The following is a 20,661-nucleotide window of genomic DNA, read 5'->3' on the forward strand; positions in this document are numbered from 1 at the left end:
ACTACTGCTGTGCGACTGAGAAGGCACTGAATTCTTTTTGTGGTTATTCAGTCACCAGTCTGAACAGCTTTTTATTTCTGTACTACTAGAAATCTGCAACCCTTGACCTGGACCAGCAAAGGTTAAGGCTCACACACCTTCAGAGCTCTGTCTCTCTCACCTGGAGCTCTCTGATTTCAGCTCTGTGGTGAAACAGTTTGTATCTAGCATCCTGTTTATCCTTTTGCTATCCTTTGTTATTCTGAATTTTTTATATTGGCTACATCCTTGACTATTATTTCATCTATTTGATTCTGTTCCTTTACGAACTATCTAGTTGTGGCTCGGATTGTTGACGTCCCCTTTGTGTTATTTGTTTTTCCTTTCTTGTTACTTGTTTACACCTTAGCTTAAGAAGGGAACAACATCCAGTTATTTCCCATTGTTTAGTGTGGACACAATATGCCGATAGGTGACAGATTGAGGGGCTCAGCATTAGGGCCCACTGTCCTAGCCCAAGGAGGCTACCACTTTGGAGAATAAGGCTGATTTCACACTTGCGTTTTTCATGCGCGAACTTGCATTGCACTCAGACCCATTGTAATCAATGTTTTTTTTCAGACTTGCATTTTTTTTGTGCATGTGCGCATATTTTTCAGCATTTCTCAGCATGCTCTAGCTTTGCAAGCCACGCACGTGAAAAATGCACCATACAAGTCTTGGAGATGCACTCTTTAAAGTGCAAGTGCAATGCGTTTTTCACTGATCAATTGCCATAGAAAAGATAGACCACAGTCCTGAGTCGTTTTAACAATCGTATCTGCACATGAAAAACGCATTGAAAATCCATTGGATACACCAAAAATATTTGAAAAACTGAAACACAAACAAACTCTAATTGAAATCTCATTGAACTGATGAAAATTGTCAGTTTTTCACTAACCAAACCCTGATTGCACCCTGATCAGACTCTGATGTGATCTGCAACGCAAGTGTGAAAGAGGCCTAAGTGCCTGGCTCTACTGTAAGAGCAAACAAACTGCTTGCACATTTATTTAAGAAGTGTTTGAGACAAATATTGTGTCGCGGGTGCACTGTGTCCACCGTGCAACAAAAATTCTGCACATAAGGGGGTGTTCCGATGCAGAGTTAGTCCGTGCGCCATACTTATTAGTGCCACTTGACAGAATTGTGTTGCACACTCTATGTTAGAGGTGCACCAAAAAACGTTAGCACACACTTCCCGGGCAGAGCAGATTGCACCATATTAACCCCTTAACGTCGCAGCCCTTTTTCGTTTTTGCGTTTTCATTTTTCACTCCCCACCTTCAAAAATCTGTAACTGTTTTATTTTTCTATGTACAGAGCTGTGTGATGGCTTATTTTCTGCGTAACAAATTACACTTAAAAATGGTGGTATTTAATATTCCATGCCCTATACTGGGAAGCAGGAAAAAAATTCCAAATGCAGTGAAATTGTGGGCTTGGATTTTACAGAATTGACTGTACGCCCCAAATGACACGTCTACTTTATTCTTTGCGTCGGTATGATTAATAACAAATTTAAATAGATTTTATAATGTTTTCATACATTTAAAAAAATTTAAACCTCCTGTACAAAAAAGTTTTTTTGGATTTTGCCATCTTCTTGTGCTAATAATTTTTTTTGCGGATTTTGATGACATTTACAATGCTATCATTTTTAGGACTGTGCGACCTTTTGATCACTTTTTATAGAATTTTTTTTTTTAAATGGCAAAAAAGTGCCATTTTCGACTTTGAACTCGATTTTCCGTTACGCGGTTAAACGCAGTGAAAAACAGTTATCATATTTTGATTGATCGGGCATTTTTGGACACGGCGATACCTAATGTGTATGATTTTTATTGTTAATTTATATTTATATCAGTTCTAGGGAAAGGGGGGTGATTTGAGTTTTTAGGTTTTTTTATTATATATTTTTTTTTAAACTTTCTTTTTATTTTTACAATTTTTCAAATTCCCTAGGGTACTTTAACCGTAGGTTGTCTGTAAGATCCTATCATATACTGCTATACTACTATCAGCACATTGTAATGCATGGGTTAACCTGAAGTATCCTCAGGCCTTCGTGAGACCCGAGGCTACCATGGCGACAGATCGCCGCTCCCCGATGACGCGCCCATGCGCCGCCATCCTTTTGCAGCTGCCGGCAGCTTTGCCGGCGGCGATCAGCAGGTAAACACCCGCGATCAGCAGGAAAACACCCCATACTGTTGTGCAGTGTGTGCAGCGCGCCTTGTGCAGCGCTGCGTAATCTGTGTGTGCTATATAAATAAAGAATTATTATTATATATAAGCAGTTTGCACTGAAAAGAACGTGCAAGCGGCTTTAGTAAATGTGGGCCACTGTGTTTTCACTTAAAATGTGAAAACACCCATAGAGAACAATGGCTCAGTGAGACCCCTTTCACACTCGCCTTGCAGATCACGTCAGAGTTTGATCAGGGTGTGATCAGGGTTTAGTCAGTGAAATACTGACATTTTTCATCAGAGTTCAATCAGTTTTCAGTCAGAGTTTGTTCAGTGTCTCAGTTTTTCATGAGTCTTTTTTGATGTTTTCAATGCGCTTTTCACACGCAGATAATGTACGTGAAAAGGACTCAGGACTGAGCTCTATCTTTTCTATGGCAATTGATGCGTGAAAAACGCATTGCACTTGTATGTGGCTCAGAGTGCAATGCGTTTTTGATGCATCTCCATAGTCTTGTACGGTGCGTTTTCCATGTGCGTGACTTGCAAAAGTAGAACATGCTGAGATTTAAAAGCGCGTTTAAAAAAAATGTGCTTGTGTGAGCGAAAAAGAAAGCAAGTCTAAAAAAACTCATTGGGGCAGATTTACTTACCCGGCCCATTCGCGATCCAGCGGCGCGTTCTCTGCACTGGATTCGGGTCCGGAGGGGATTTATTAAGGTAGTTCCTCTGCCGTCCACCAGGTGGCGCTGCTGCGCTGAAGAGCATCGGAACGCACTGGAATACACCGAGCCGGGCTGAGTGAAGGTAAGTGCAATTTTCGCGACACATTTTTTTTTAAAATGCGGCGGTTTTTCCGAATCCGTTGTGTTTTCATTCGGCCACGCCCCTCGATTTCCGTTGCGTGCATGCCGGCGCCGATGTGCCACAATCCGATCGCGTGCGCCAAAATCCCGGGGCAATTCAGGGGAAATCGGCGCAAATCGGAAATATTCGGGTAACACGTCGAGAAACCGCGAATCGGGCCCTTAGTAAATGATCCCCATTGACTACAATGGGTCAGAGTTACAATGCAAGTTCTGTGCATCAAAAGCATGCGCCGAACATGCGCATTAAAAAACGGCTTCAGTAAAAATCATGGAATAACAGATGAGAAAAACATCACCAGTGTGAAAAAGCCCTAAGGGTTGTTTCTTATTGGTGTGTGTATTGTGTGTCAGTTGTTCATCCCTTCTGTTTTGTCATTGTGTCGCTTCCGTTTTGCTTCTGTGTTGCGTTTCCGTTTCGTCCGCCATAAAAAATGTAAGATTTAACATTGGTCAGAAAACACCTAGTTTCCCAGGCTCATCAATTAAATCAATTTTCTTTTGCGGACCCATAGACCTCTGTTGCCATGCGTGATACGAATCAATGAAAAACAACAGACCACAGATCAGTGAAAAAAAATATAAAGTGAAAACACCCACTGAAAACAATGGCTTCTGTGAAAAACACTAAAGCACTAAACACTAAAATAACGCCAATGGGAAACACCCCTTACCTGGATAGTAGTCCCAAATGTATCTATGAGGCATTTATGATGAGATTAAAATCCCCCTTTTATGAAGAACAAGTAATATAAGCAATGCATTTTGAACATTTCATAGAAAACACCATCAGGAAAAGTGGTTGCACTGCTGCGTCATGGTTGGGACATGCTTCTTACACTTAAACAGTCTTATTATGCACATAGATCAGTCAATGGATCAATAGGTTTTTGCTTGTCGTGATTGATGAGAGATTAGACTTTGCGTTACGTTGCGTTCAGTAGAAATATTGTGCACAACCCTCACAGCTGTGAACACTTGCCATTGACTTGTACAATATATGATATCCTGCTCGCTAGTTGGCTTCAGACTTATAGTAAAACATATGCTGCTTACACATAGGAGCCTTCAGCCACAGCGTATACAGAAGCATCAATGTAACCCATTCATTGCCAGCACTAAAGCTCTATGAATATCTAATTATTCACTGCTCTCCCTGGTGCAATGTAACTATGGTTTACCATCACTAGACTCCTCTCCCCTGTCTCTAGCTGAGGACCATTCCCAGGTGAGGACCTCTTCTTCTCTGCCACACTAACTTTAAGCAATAGAGAAGGGGGGAGAGAGGGAGGATCTCTGGCTCAGCCAGTGGATGTCAGTACTTTGCATAGATCTCTTCTTCTCAGTGTCTGTGAGAGCAGCAGCATGTACTCTGATGATAGGTGACAATGATCTGCCACCATCCTCTCATCCACACATTACAGGAGGAGGAATAAGCAGAGACCCTGCCTGCCTTGTTGTGCTTGCAGTCAGCTGGGATTGACTTGGAGCAGAAGTGAGATCTTGTTTGGGCATCATTTCCATTGCTAGCCTGGACCTGCTAGAGCTATGCATCCAGACTTCAGGAGCTGGGTCCTGGCCACTGTCACCTTGCTGGTGGTCTTCCTCATCTTGGCGGATATATCTGAGCTGGAGGAAGAAATCGGGTAAGGGCATGTCTACACCTTGTATCTAGCAGCAGGGAGCTCCTGATGATCTAGTTTCTTTGTCCTCATAGTTCTGCTTGGCTCTTGCTTAACTCTTTCTATGTTCATACTCCTATAATACAGGCTAATAGTCAACCTTTGCACATACTATGGGATGTATAGGAGAGCTATAACACAAGCAGAATTACTGTTTCTCAGCAGTCAATACTTTTCCATTCTACATGTACTGACAGGCATCACTGATGGCTTCATCAGATCTCCATTCACTTGTGTTTGCAGTTGTAATATAGCGATAGAGAATGAATAGCATCACTTTGGGGCTTAGTGAGTGAGATCCAGCTGCTATGGGCTATTTATCAGCTGCTTCTTATACAAATGCAACATATTGTTGGAAAGCACAGTGCTTAATGCAGGACCATGCCTTGGAGACAAGGCTGAGCTTCCAATGCAAAACACTGGATGCTGGAAAACAATAGTTATGATGCAAAGCTGTGCTTATATCACAGGGCTAGCCTCCTGAATGCACAACCAGCCTGAGCATCCACACACATGTATTAGAGAGAGGGGATACAAGCAGCAAGCTAGAAGAACCAGGACTGCACTTTATGTTGTAATCTTGTATCTATGTGTTGTATCAATAGTGGTTATACTTCCTATCTATTTTACTTGCCTGTAATGTCAGAACATGGGAAATATTCCTCATTTTGTTAATATTTTTTTACTATTGCTCACTTCTAGACTTGTGGATTTGGATAAGACTACAGTTGGGGTGCAGGGCTATGCAATGTGTCCTGGGGGTGAGTAGCCCCCATGACTGGCATTACACGTGTCTGAATCCATATTGGACAGCGGTGAAGATGAGCTAAGCTTTTCCTGGTATCTCCTGGGTGTGTTGAGTGTCTTCATGCCTTCCACTAATGTAATCTAGATAAGGTATGATGCAACTGACCACAAAAATCTAATTTCGTGATGATATCATAAAGTAGACGGTTGCTTAAAGCTTCTTGGTAATTGTAAAAAGACTCAAGGGACCAAAGTAAAAATACTTATGGGATGAAAGAATTATCTAGTGAGATATCAAGGAACGTTATAGAAGCATTTGGATATACTGTGGGTTTGGAATGTGTTACAATCCACTACATCTTATACTGAATGACTTGTGCCAGGTTGGAAATTGTTTGATATTTGCCAAGTATAACTCTGGAGTGTAGCCTGTGGACCACAAGGCATCAACATCTCTCCCTCTCAATTATTCCAATGATCTTGATACTTCTCAGGACTGTAGATAGATCGTTATTTTTATTTCTCCTGATATGTTCCGTTTTTCAGAAGCTCTTGTTCCTTTTATTGCTCTTTTGCTAACTCTTGGATGGGTTAAAGGGTTGTAAAAATTGGCTGCATTGCTTGACATTTATAGCACTGAAAAGTGCAGCTTTAAAAAAAGCCATTTTTGTGTGTATTTTCCTTTTTCACCTTTCCAAATAACCTTTGTTACACTTTTAGTACTGAGACCTTTTTGGTATTTATTTACTTCTGTGACAGCTGGAAGCGGCAGTAAACATTGTGGACAGGTCTATATACACATCAATTTATCTCTAAAGCACTCGGATCTTCAGGTGCTTGAATGTCTGTAGAAATTCAACTAGTTGAGAAGGTTTCATACTGTAGATGAAGGGCTACATGCAGCATTTCTGATAATTATAGTTGAATGGGGGGAGAGGGTCATTACAATTTGTCGTTGACTTGGTCGTCTATGTTCAATTCTAATTTTGTTTTATCTGGATTTATCAAGTGTGTCTATGGTTCTTGCTGTACTTTTTCCTTTTGTTTGTCTCATTGTACTGGGATTTTTTTGCGTTTATCACAAAATGTTCTTTTTTTGGTGCACATGTCCCTCTAAGGAGCAATTGGTCTTGATATTTTTGGTAGTGGTTTTTGAACTATTTCTACGCCAGGGGTTGACTGGAGTAATTGGGGCTTATTTACTAAGGGTCCACTGTCGGACTTTCCTACGTTTTCAGGTTTTGCACGGCTGTAGCAGACATTTAACAGGGGATTGTGTTGCACATGATCGGATTTTGGTGCAGCTGCGCTGGCTTCCTTGCGACAGAAATTGGGGGGTGGGCTGTCGGACGATCCCACTGATTTGGACTGAGCGCGGGATTTAACTTTCAAATTATGTTGCAAGCCCAAGCACTTACATGCACCAGTCATTTAACAGGTGTCTGCGCTGGGATTGTGTCACATGCAATTGTCTTTTGGCGCTGCTGCGCTGGCTTTCATGTAACAGAAATGGGGGAGCAGGCTTTCAGACAATCCAACTGATTCGGACTGAGCGGCGGGATTTAGCTTTCAAATTGTGTCGAAAGACAATGCACTTACATCCACCAGGATGAAGAAGGTGGTCTCCGCCGGACCTGAGCGGGGAAGTGACACATGCAGGATCGGGCGCACAATCTTACTGAATCGCGGCAGAGTGTATGATCGTCGGACAATGCACTTTCTGTGATCTCCTCCGGACGGGTAAGTAAATGTGCCCCATTGTGCGCCAAATTGCAAATCATGAATTTAGTTCAGTATTGTTAAAACTGGTCTAAGCAAATAATAAATATGGCGCAAGTAGGCTCTATTTTAAAGTCGCAAAACAGCAACTGTGCCAAAACAACACCGCACATAGACAAACCAAATGATAAATTCACCCAATTATGATTTTTGGAAGAGAAAGTGAATATTGATTGTTTTTTGTTTTTCTTTTTTATATTAAGAATACTGTGCAAACATTAATGAATGTACAGGAACATTCATGGTAGACAAAAGTTAAGGTAGACCCTCGCATTGATATATATGACGTTTATTTATATTATGATGCTTAAAAGGAGTTGACATTACTAGGTAGGCGCTCCAATATATTGTTAGTCAAATCTATGGATATAGTATCACCGTGAGTGTATCAGTTGACCTTTAAGTTAAGGATGCAGCTCCACAAGTGCTTCTTGAGGTGATACCATATCCTGAAGAACTATCCTCTGTAGTATCTAACCAGAATCCCACAGGAGCAGTTACTCAGAGCAAAAGAGAGGAATATAGAGCAGACGCTCTTCAAAATGAAGCTCATCCACATATAGCACCTGCAGAGATGCAGTCTTGGATTATTGTAATCTCTTATATATTTTTTTCACAATCCTTTTACATTCACATGTGGATGAATACACAGCAAAACATGGCTGCTACCTAGCTCTGGTGTCAAAAGTGCTGATGTACATTTTTCATTTTAGTCAAAACAGATCTAGAAATCTGTCAAGACATAAAAATTGTGTAATATCTGCCCATTCCTCCTGGCTGGACATATTCCTCCTGTCTGCATATATGTGTAATACGATTGCAAGGTTTACAATACGGTTTACAACACAATACTGTTTTGTAATATTGTATGGTACCACATGGAGTGGCACTTTTTAAGTGTCAATGTCAGAAGCTTCAAAATAGATTCTGTCTGCAGAGTTCTGAGCTTTGTAACCACACCCCATGCATCTCTGCTGGGGCTGTGATTGGCAGCAACCTTGTGGACTTGATTTCCATGGCTGAGCTGGGTGTGTGTTTTGTGGAGAGCTGGGTGGTTTCAACTTGCTTTTGAGGTGGGGGTTTGCAGCTGTGGGTTGATTGATGGACAGCTAGTCAGAATCAAGGGGAGAATTCAGGATGACCTAAATCTTAGCTCACTTACTACTGGTTATACTCATACATATTACATCTCCTGTAATACTTCTCTCTGTTTGTATTTTTCTGACCTGAAACTTGTACCTTAGCCTGGATCCTGCTTGATACAGAACCTTGGACCCCAATTTGATCCAAACCCCAAACCTGTACCTGAGCCTGTATCCTGTATGATCCTGAATCATGTATCATACCTGGTCCAGAACCTTGCACCCTGTCTGATCTGAAACTTTGTATCTGTCTGTATATTTATCTGTCTATCTGCCTCTCTGTTCATCTTACTTCTGTTTTGAGCATGTACTGAGAGTAGGGATTGTCGACCAGTAGTCACTTATCACTAGGGTTTGCGAGGCTAATAGGTAGAGAATTTGAGTTGTGGGTGAGTTCACAGTCTGCACCCCTTTCTTTCCCTTGACAGTCAGTCTGTAACTACTATATTTGCTTTTGTTTAATTAGTTTTAGCCATCCAAGGCCTAGCATGTTACAATACTGTATTGTGTTTGTTTTAAGGGAACACATCTGTATGGCAAAAAGAGGTGGCATTACATGAGTCTGCCACATAGAGGCCCTTGGATACTGTATTGCATGTCAAATTCCTTTTTTTTGTTTGCAGATATATACTACAAACAGCACAGTAAAGGATATATTGAGATTTACATTTCTCATGAGAATTTCTTATGTTTTTTCTATAATATCAGAAAAGTCTGAAGACTACCAAAGCAGGTAATGTAGAAGGTGTGGTAGATGTCCCTTAGCATATGCTAACAATGTATTGGCCAAAATAACTCTACAACAGTTGAACACAGGGTCCAAATATGACCACAAGAAAACAACCTATGAACCCAATGTAGTTCTGATTTGATGAGGAATGTTTTACCCCCTTGGATCCAAAGTAGTTCCGATCTGAAAAGTAATGTGATATAACATAGATATCACCACATAAGGATCTATTTTTTTTCACATGCTCCAGCAAACTCTTTCTCTGTGGCTCATTGTTTCTGATTTCCACCTGCAAGGAATACAAATAACGGAAGGTCTGGGGTTTCTATGTAATTCTTCTATGTTGCTCACAGTTCTAAATTGCTGCTTAAGCTTGGAGAATGCCAGGCTTTTATTTTTAGACTGCCTCAAATGATGCTATAAGTGTCTAGAGGAAACTTACATGAATGAGTCCACCATGATTCATTTATTGGGTCCAGTAAAACTGCTTTCATGTATCTTTTAATGGCCCATAAAATAAACTGAACACATTATTGGCTTTTAGACACTATGCTATTCATGCTGAATATTTTGTTGTGCAATGTCCAAAATGGTGTTCCAAATATCATAGGGATCATGTATACAACCCACTCCAAACCATTTTGTGCAGAATTGTAGTTCAGGGACAGAGATAGCAGTTGCACCAACAAGTAGCTTAGGAGACCTTAAAGGAAACCTTCCACAGGATCTGATGGTAAATTCCTCCTGCCTACCTCTGCCCTAATCTGTAATTTAATAATCCTGTAACCTAACTTAGTTTGTTTAAAAAAAAAACTTTATTTCAGTAATATGTAAATTAACTTCAGAGGCTACTTGGGCGTGTACTAGCCTTAGCGCCCAGTGCCTGCCCAGGCTAGTACATGCCCACGTAGCCTCTGTAGTTAATCAGATCTACTTGACCTAGTTGAATCCTCATAGTTGGTTTCCTTAAAGGGGAATCTGTCAGCTGCAAGAACCATATAAAACCAGGACTCCAACTTTATATAGCATCTGTGAAACTTCCAATCCATCAGCCAGTGTAAAGTCATGGAGTTGCGGACATCAACACCCAAGTCAAGCTGTCTTCTATTCTACTTGCTTTCTCCATTGAAACACACACACCTCATCAACGCTATGTCACCCCCCGATAGTGTTGTACATACTTGTGCTATGTCGGGGGCATGTGCTGTGTATGATAGAAGCAGGTCACCAAACCCCTAGATGATTGGCTCATGCACCGGATTACTTTACCAAGATCACAGGAACAAGAACTTACAGACAGAGGAGAATAACATAGGTCTGATAATGGGCATGTTTTGCAATGGAGGGAACAAGGGGCGGCGGAGAAAACTTGACTTCATGTTTGAGCTCCTTCGTGACTGTAAGCTGAGGATGGCCCTAAGGAACAGTTGATTTTGAACATGCTGAAGTAATGCTGAGACCTAACATGGACGTGGATTGGAAGCTGATCAGATGCTATATGAGGTAACAGACCTTATTTGAGCTGACTAAAAAAACTCTCTCAGCCGAAATGCACCTATTAGTAATTGTAGTGTATTGTTGAGAAAAAACACCTTACTTACCTCACTTTATGTTCCTTTCATGGCCCATAATAGTCTCATCATTCAGAATACGACTTTGAAGTGAGAATTAAATTGGTTGTATAAGTCACAGAGGCAGAGAGTTTAGTACTTAAGTCAAGCTCTCCCAACCTTAGAATGTCCCCTCTGTAGTGCATGACATTATACATCAGATCTCTGGAAAGCCATGTATGAAGCCCCTGGATACAGAACTTTCAATTACAGTGAAGGTGGTGTTCTGAATCGGAGAGAGCTTGACTTCATTGTACAACTCTGTGCCTTGACTCTATACAACCATTTTACATCTCACTTCAAAGAAGATTTATCTGGATGATGCCCCTAAAAAAAATGGGTGTTTAGCAACTTGACAACAAACTGGTTGTGATCCTGGTTTATTAGGTCAATTTCTGCTGACAAGTTCCCTTTAAGACCATATACTTTATGAAAATACCAGAACGATAGCATATAGTAGATGTTTGTCAACTATTGCTCCAAAGGAGGATTGATTTATGTTTATTTGTGCCAAAATATAATGACTCTGCACTGGAAATATTCTTAGCAACATGGCATCCAATAGAATACAATTCCATTCACACTGTGGGATTTCTGACTGAAAAAAAATGGCCTTGAAACAAAGGTGCTGTAGAGAGTAAAACCACCAGTAAGACACAGTTGTATTACAAGAGCATTATATTGTGTATTATGTATAGATGAGTCCAAGTGGTCTAATAAATAATCACTTTTATCATCATAGTGAAAGTTGTGCAGACAGCCATACTCGGGAAACTTGATGCTTCTTTGATCTGAGAACTGTGAATTTCTACATACACAGAAGTTTATGTTAGATATTTTAGTAACAAAATCTGAAGAGGTTCTCTGCGAGTACATAAAACAGACTTAATAGAGCATAAAATGTGTTCCAATTTACTAACCAACTCTAGGGGACCAGCGCTGCTGGGGGGAGGTGTATCACTTCTCATTCAAATACATGGGCTACATCCCTAAGGATTTGCAGTTATTGCTTCCATATGGATGTGACGTAAACTAACACTGCCCTCATGTAGAATTGGTCCCTGAGATCATCACTCTGGGAACAAATTACAGCACTGAGTATATTAGAAAAATTAGGGCACGTCTTGTTACTGTATGTGCTTTTATTATTAAGCCTCTAAAATATGGTGGGATGATCACTGCTCAGGTATTTAAATACATTTGTGTCTGTGTGTTGTGATATTGTATTATAAAGTGATATCCTTAGTGTCTAAGCCTTGCCAATGACTCATGCATTAGACTCTAAGGCTATGCATTGTTGGTTGCCAATGCTGTGATACTTTATTCAAGTGGTTTCAACAGGGAAAACCAAAAAGAGGGGACATTGCCACATAAAAGCCCTAAGAGACATGATGGGGATTATTTACTAAGGGTCGCGGATCGCACTTTTGTCTTAATATTTTCGGATTTTGCACGGCTTTAACAGGTGTATGTGCTGGGATTGTGTCGCAAGCAATTGTTTTTTGGCTTTCGGACGATCCAACTGATTCAGACTGAGCGCGGGATTTAACTTTCAAATTGTGTCGAAGGACAATGCATTTACATCTACCATGAAGAAGAAGGTGAACTCCGACGGACCTGAGCAGGGAAGCGACATATACAGGATATCGGATATCAAACAATGTGCATAAAAAATTCAGGAAAGATGTAAGCTATATATAAGAAATATAGTCTTTATTAATCAAATCAACTCAAGGGGAGAAAGCCTTAGCGAAACATGTGTCGGGGTCGTGCAGTGCATGTCTGATTGTATGGTATGGTAATTATGCCCTAGGTGTACCCACTGTTTCACTATGTATCTATGATATGTTGTTTACTCCTGCTGGATCTTTAGCCTATTGCACTTTACCACCTTACCCTCTACCTATATCTACTTGTTTACAACTATTTATTACTCTCATGCATTGCTTCTTTGTTTTTAAATTGTTCCTATGTTATGTGCCTATGAATTTCTATCGATTTTGTGTTGATTATGATTAATAAAGACTATATTTCTTATATATAGCTTACACCTTTCCTGAATTTTTTATGCACATTGTTTGATATATGGTATTTTGAGTGGGGATAGGTTGACTACACCGCTTGTGTTGCCCATATCCCTTTGCTCTTCACTATATTGGTATTCATGCAGGATATCGGGTCACGATCTTAGTGACACAGTGCATTATCGTCGGACAATTCACTTTTGGTGAACTTCACGGACCAGGTAAGTAAATATGTCCCAAAATGTTGAATGTCATCCTTTTGCTTCCTAGATATATATAGATATAGCTAACTAAATGTAAAATACTATAATGTGTAGTGCTAATTAATATATATTTTTCCTGAGCTTTCTGAGAAAATGTTTCCAGGGTTTCTATATCAGGAAAGTTTTCAGACTACTTCCAATATAGACAATGTTTACTTGACGTTTCTTTGCATCTATTGCCATGTATGAGACTAAATAAGTGTAAAACTGCTGAAAAGATAGTCAAAAGATCACAATAAGAAGGCAACCTAGAAACTCAAGTTACATTTCTGCTTAAAATATGAATAGAAAATGGATAAATGCATAAATGGGTGTTTTCTATACTATAAAAGTATCACCTACATTTGGGATAGGTAACTGCTTAATCATGGAGGTTTGACTGTTGTAACCTCCAACAATCAGAATGGAGTTTAGGTGTCTTTATTTCCCAGCAACAAGACTATGTCTAGAAGGATATTACTACCAAAGGAGATACACCATTCTTTTCATAAAAATGTATAACATACATCTGACGTTATTTCATATATTAAGAAACATTAACAGACACTTGACACAGTCAAGAAGAAACCAATGTATGTAGTCCAGTCATGCTCTATGGAAACGCATGCGCTGGTAAGTTCCACCTTTACCTCCTGTTGCTTATAAGTTCTGGCTTCCTGGTGTATGTTTCATACCCCGTGAGGAAGCATGGGTGAAACACGCATTGGGTAGCCCGGGAACGGTCGCATAACTATAATATGGGTTAGACATTTGTCTTTTAATTTTACATCCACAGGCATTTAGTCCCTTTTATAACCTTAGATGGTAGGATCTATATGAGATCCAGACTATTGTTATAAGAATATAACTGTGGATATACTTGGTAATATAGTAACACAGTTATAGTTAATACTGTTAATATACATTGGCTTATTCTTGATTGCATTAATTGTGTCTGTTAATCTTTTTTAATACATGAAATAAAGTCAGATGTATGTTAGACATTTTTATGAAAAGAATGGTGTAACTCTTTTATTTTTTGGTAGTGATTTTATCGTTTGGAATAGTTCTCTTGTTTAAGGTGGGAGTATCTCTAGTATATCTATTTCTATTTTTCACCGTTTGACACGTGGTTGGATTATTGCCCACCATTGGTAGTTGTTTATGAGGTTTGTGCGGTCTGTTCTCTACTTGTTTAAGGTGGGAGGTATTCACCTAGTCCATAAGGTAGTGTAATGAAGAAGTGGTATTTGTATGTATAAAGGGAGTTGTACTGGAGCTGCAGCAGAAATAGGTAAACAGATGTTTGTTCAGCTTCTCCTGTCCATTGACTGTCCCAGCAGTCACCCACCAATTTACAACTTTTTTGGCTGAAAGGTGAGACAACATTAGTATACCAGAATTAAAAGCAAAATGTGTTAGATTATAATAAATAATAATTAACTTTTTAGTAAAGCAGCATTTTGGCCCTTGTGTAAGCTTTTTCCTGTAGGGAGCAGTGTATCTGATAGGTCAAAGGCTTATGATTAACTCTTTCCATACCTAGAACATATTTCCTTTGATTTTGCTCTCTGCAGTGGTAAGGCCACCCTGGGACTGTATGTAAAGAGTTAAGTCATTAGATGCTTTATCAGGTTCCTTTATCTCTGAGCTGTCAGTGGAGAACAGGACAGAAAGCTGATTTACATCAGTTGCTAGAATAATGAAGAAAGGCAGAGGAAAAGATTCACACAGAAAAATATTTCGTTATCAAAGCATATGGCATAATCCACTATTATCATCTGAACTATTCATTTATAAAATGCTGTGGAAAGTTGAGTTATGTTCTAAGATTAGGAACTCTCGGTCACTTTATGTACAGTGCCAAGGAATATGTTAGCGCTACACAACCAGGATTAAATATAGTCATTTTACTAGAATTTTCTCAGCATAGGTAAAGCGGGCAGTCCAAAGGAGCCATCATACAACCTTTCATGTAGTATACCAGGAATAGTCACTTCATTTATTGTATTTCTGGACCAGCTTGTGCTCATAGGACAGTCGATGAAAGGAACTGTTTCATACTGTGCTGGTAAAAGTCCTGATATCTGAATCTCCAAATCCCAGAGACTCCAAAGACACTAAGCGGAAAACCTAATTTTAAAGAAATCTTTAGTTCCCTTCCCTAGAAAGTTATTTCCTAGACATGCATTGCTTAAGGCTTTGCACAGTTGTTCTAATCCATATTTTTAGTTCTCACTAGTGTTTATTACATTATTTGCCGTGTAATCCAAGACTGTTGAAAAAGATTTGCTAATCTCTAAGTGACGGGTAGTGGAAGCAGCTGTGGCTGGGCGGCTGTCATGAGATAGCTGCTCAGGAAATGAAGTAGCAACATATTTCTTCTTCTAGACGTTGTTATATTAAATAAAAGATTATTTTAAATTGTGCTTCAGACATAAAATAGTATTTCCCTGTTTCTAAGAAACATTCTGTATAGTGTTTGTACAGTATGTTTCAGATGTAAAAATACCTTCTATTCAGGTTTCTTTAATTCAATCATGAATATTTCTATCACCTTTTTTTCTTTCTTTACAAAATGCTGCCTAGCACCTTGAAAAAGTGTGAGTCAACATGAAGGAGATATAATCCGTATTTGTCTACTGCACTAATGCATTGTGCATTACATTATACAAGTGAAATAGGTATTTTAGAGAAAATGTGTTACACCTTGTACAGGGTTAAAGAAGAGGCACAGAATATAAGTAATCTTTCTATGTTGCCATGTGTCAAAAAGTTTTGTTAGAAAAGTTTCAAAAGTGGCAGTAGATTTCACTGTAGACTTCACTGTTGGATATACACTGTGAAATATGCAAATGGGACAAGGAAAATCAGACCTCTTTGGCCCTTACCATTAAGCATGACTTTTAGGAAGCCTAATGACAGGATGTGGGATAAAAGCCAAACCAGTACACATATTCTAGAAGAAACAGATTCCCAACTGTAGACAGCTCTGTTGCAACATAGTTTCATCTGTTCAGTACAGTATAGGGAACTAGTTTAGTTGAGTGAAAGGCTTTTGACTAGACTTTTGTAAGGGAGTAAGAGCTCTCCCTATGGAAAGTTTGCCAATGAAGGGTGTCTTATAAGCGTGTGGCGACTTATAGTCATTGATGCTCCACTAAGGGGTTCTGGGAAATATGCAAATACATTTTTCAGGATGGGACATGGAAAACCACCTCTAATGCCTGAAATTGGCAAACTATCTTTGACTGTAGTCAAAAGTTTCAGCTACACCAGTTCCCTACACTGTACTGAAGTTGACAAATTAGACTTCTAACTTTAAAAAATCTCTGTTTTGATTTTCTTATCTTTTACCGATCCATAATATGCTGCCTGCAAACTGGAGCGAATTTTTATCTTGACTGATATCCTTTAACATTTTCTTGATAGGTCCCCCCGGTGGAACATTTATCAGGGCTTGTACACCAGCTTTCCAAGGTGATTTGTGTGCGTATCTGTTAATTTGCATATATGTTGTAAGACATCCAGAACTTTTTCAGTTCTAAAGATTTACTCAAGGATGCTTCCTAGCACAGTCTTGTGCTGATGTCTGGTATGTGACTCTGGATTGTTTATGTGAAACTATTAAGTTTTGAGCACTGGGAGACATGTACCTTATGCTTTCAGAGTGCTCTTAGAAACCTTCCATAGAAACTTGAGACTAGAGACCAAAGAATAATAATATAAACCAGATGTTATTTTTTAAAAAATTTGACCTTTTGACTTATCTATGAGGATGTCTCTTTCAGTGGAGAACTCAACCAAGATCAGAGTGACCAATCATTATAATTTCAATATAAAATTATTGGAAGATCAACCAATTTTCTCTAGTGATACCTTACTTATGAGTCTGAGTACCTATCCAAGCTCTATGTCTTGAACATGGCTGAAGTCATCTTTAAAGCAAAAATAGTTTAGATCATAAGCTTGCACCTATTGCATATGGTTGAAAAGACACTGTGTGGGCCCCATAGCTATGGTAGTAGTTTCACCAGTGCCCTATTTCATTCTTCAATACTACTTGGTTCCAATCGAAGATCAATCATTTAACTTAACTTAATCTACCATCAAAATCAAACATAATAAATTAGCTACACTTACCCATAGATCCAGACACCGGGGCAGATTTACTTGCCCGGCCCATTCGCGATCCAGCGGCGCGTTATCTGCGCTGGATTCGGGTCCGGGCGGGATTTATGATGATAGTTCCTCCGCCGTCCACCAGGTGGCGCTGCTGCGCTGAAGTCCGCTGGAATGCCTCGAAATACACCGGCCTATCCTGGATAAAGGTGAGTGAAATTTTCGCGACACAATTTTTTTTTAAAATGCGGCGGTTTTTCCGAATCCGTCGGGTTTTCGTTCGCCCACGCCCCCCGATTTCCGCCGCGTGTGGTGCACACAATCCGATCGCGTGCACCAAAATCCCGGGGCAATTCAGGTACAATCGGCGCAAATCGGAAATATTCGGGTAACACGCCGGGAAAACGCGAATCGGCCCCTTAGTAAATGACCCCCATTGTGACTGAAGTAATCTTCTCATATTTATCCCTGCTTCCTTCTATAATAAACAAGAACCTTTATGGTTTATTAACATAATTTTAGAAGTTGGTTAAAGAAGGAAGAAGGCCATCGATGACATATAAGAAGATAACCACAGTCACAGTGCCTGGATCTATGAGTGAGTGTCTGGTTTATCCATGCTTGATTTTTGAAGTAGATTTCCTTTAATCATATCATATACATTTTCTTAAAACCCAGCAGGTTTTTCTCTTTCAGTCCTAATGGAAAGAAATTTAAGTGTTTACCAAGAATAAACTTCCATTTTACACAGACATTGCTATAAGTAGTGACAGTCGTCAGCCAACTGTGGTTCTTCACCTCTGACTGTGGCCAAACACAAAGCAAGGCAAACAACAGATCAATGCTATTATTGGTTAATCACAGGTAGCACCAGGGAATAGAATGATGTGAGTGAGATTGTACCAGCAAGAGAGAAATTTAACCTGTAATTGTGTGAAATAAATAGTAATGATCGAAGATCATTGATCCTTTTTAGAAAGCAACAGTTCTAGTTACTCTTCCTTGTTGATGATAGTGCAGAGAGGAGAAGCTGGAAGATCCATTCTCATAATTGTAGCAACCTCTGGTAAGCAGAGAGGTCAGGTAGGAATGAAAACTACTTTGAATTGCAAATGAAACCTTAACATGTGAACAGTCACTAATTTCATTTCATCATAGTGATTCAGGCTATTGGGACTGAGCTGAAACCTGGCCATATGACAAATGAAGATTTTATCCTAAGTCATAAATAATTAGAAGTTTAAATCTCCTTTAATTACCTCTACTAGCTACTGGCCTTGGAATAAGGAGAGTAGCACCTGAACAGAAGGTGGAGGTGGTGAAAAGCCCTTAAAAAAAAAAATGTGACCACTTCTATTAAATGTATTAATAAACTTGCAATCGGGTGTTACTATTGACTCCTCGTCAAATGGTTATATCCTTTCAGCACAGGCAGAACTATGGTGCAAGGTTGTCAGTGGATGTCAAGTAGTCAATTTCTTTTTCATTTTTTAAGAGGAATCACACAACACATCCAAGAACTTCTTCAGTTAGTTTACAATAAGAAACATGCTTTGGAATTGTTAGATTATAGATAATACAGATATTTTATACCTGAGACATCCTCTTGAAGGGAACTTGTCAGGAGAAATCAACCTCATAAGTCACTACCATCCCTGTGACTTTAAACAACTCATTTATATATTATTTAAAAGTAGATTTTCTGGATGATGCCACCACACGGGCTCATAAAAGAAACATGATCTGGAAGGTGTTAATCTGTTTGATAAGGTAATGGTAGTGATTTTTAAGGTTAATTTCAACAGGTTTCTTTACACAGTAGGCAGATAGACCCAATACCACGTATGTTTGTTATTACAAATTACGTGCGCTTTGTGGCAGATACATTGCAAATTTTACATCCAGATTTAAGGGGAAGATAAACCCCAATGAACTGCAATGGCAGAAAAACGGTGAGATCTTAACGGATGTTATGCACACCATCCCAAAACATATCACTCATAGATTCCACCTTGGATGTAGATCTTGAAGGACATCTACCATCAGATAAGCAGATGGTAGATGATGACAACCTTACCTCCTCCACCTCCCACGTCCCATCCTCAGGTGCACCAATCTTCTTTTATTTTAACTTGCAATGGCCGCATTTTGAAGAAATGTAACTTTATAAAATATGCAAAATGTGCTCTGCTGGGCAACCACTGTGCTCTACGGCTATATAATTTATTCAGGCCCCCGTCCCTACTTGGTCCGTCTACATAGTGTAAAGAGAGTTGGTGACGTCACTAGGTCTCTGTGCAAAACTCGCGCATGCGCGAGAACAACATAGCTAGCGGTGCGATGTGGGAGATTTGCAGAGAGACGTTGACATCACCGGCTCTCATTACACTATGTAGGTGGAACAAATGCAGAGCACATTTTGCTCTTTTGCATATTTTATAAAGTTAAATTTCTCCGAATTGCGGTGATTGCAAGTTGTAATAAAAGAAGATCCGTGCACCTGGGAACAGGACGGGTAGGTGAGTTGTAATCATCTACCATCAGCTCATATGATGGTAGATGTCCTTTAAGTCTGCAGCATTGAATAGTCAGATTGCTTACTTTTACAGTATTTTAACCATCAAATATATGGAACGCTGGAAACATTCTTGCTCCTAAATTAGTCTGTAAAGGTTCTAAAGTGTTTAAGGCTGCATTCACATGAGCATGTGATTTCTCCAGTCCTGTATTTCTGTGCTATATGAATCCATATCAATTTGTATATATGTGACGATTTTCATCCATATGTGCACATATGTCACCGTATCCATACCATAGCTGTATGAAATATAGAAGGCTGACTATTGGCTGGCTGACAGAATGCTTATCCCACTGCTTCTGGATACTGCACGTATATACGTCAGCATACGGAGCCCAACTGTATGCAGCCCGTATTTTATTATTTCCCATAGACTTCTATGGGGCCTACGGAACAGAAATACATGAGAAAATAGGACATGCTCTTTATTATAATACAGCTATGGTTTGGTATGGTGGGCAATACGGCCATGTAAATGGATAGCCGTATTGCCCATTGAAATAAATGAGGTTGTATGCTACACGTGTATACGTACGTTTTTATAAGTTCATGTGAATGCAGCCTTATGATGTATTCAGACCACAAAAGTTGTCTCCAAGACAGCCTTTGCGAACTGTGTAGAAGGACAGACAAATATTGCAATGGTTAGTTGAAAGTCTGAGTGTAGTTAATTATTCAGTTTATGGAAACTTTGAAACCCACATGGAAATTATTTTATTCTGATTTGAAAAAATGTCTATAGTAGGACATAAACACTAAGATGTGTTATGCCCATTGACTTTTATAAATCCATGTGCAGTCCAGTTCTAATATGTCAGCCTTCTGACAACATTAATTTGCCCTTTTAATTTGCCCTCCCAATCTCTGTTCACAATACAGTTCAGGCTTCTTTTGCATGTTTTGGACATGTGGATGGGGGGTATCCATT

The 20,661-nt window shown here is 39.5% G+C and overlaps 1 protein-coding gene across 1 annotated transcript in view; it reads left to right on the forward strand.

The window, feature by feature from the left end:
* Positions 1 to 4,323: 4,323 nt before the first annotated feature.
* Positions 4,324 to 20,661, forward strand: part of ST8SIA2 (ST8 alpha-N-acetyl-neuraminide alpha-2,8-sialyltransferase 2) — a 137,417-nt gene continuing 121,079 nt past the window's right edge. The window contains exon 1 of the mRNA XM_072148554.1: positions 4,324 to 4,723. Within this exon, the coding sequence (XP_072004655.1) occupies positions 4,626 to 4,723 (98 nt within the window). The 5' untranslated portion in view covers positions 4,324 to 4,625. The remainder of the gene's footprint in view (positions 4,724 to 20,661) is intronic.

This window comes from Engystomops pustulosus, chromosome 4 (assembly GCF_040894005.1).
Source record: "Engystomops pustulosus chromosome 4, aEngPut4.maternal, whole genome shotgun sequence".
Classification (NCBI taxonomy): domain Eukaryota; kingdom Metazoa; phylum Chordata; class Amphibia; order Anura; family Leptodactylidae; genus Engystomops; species Engystomops pustulosus.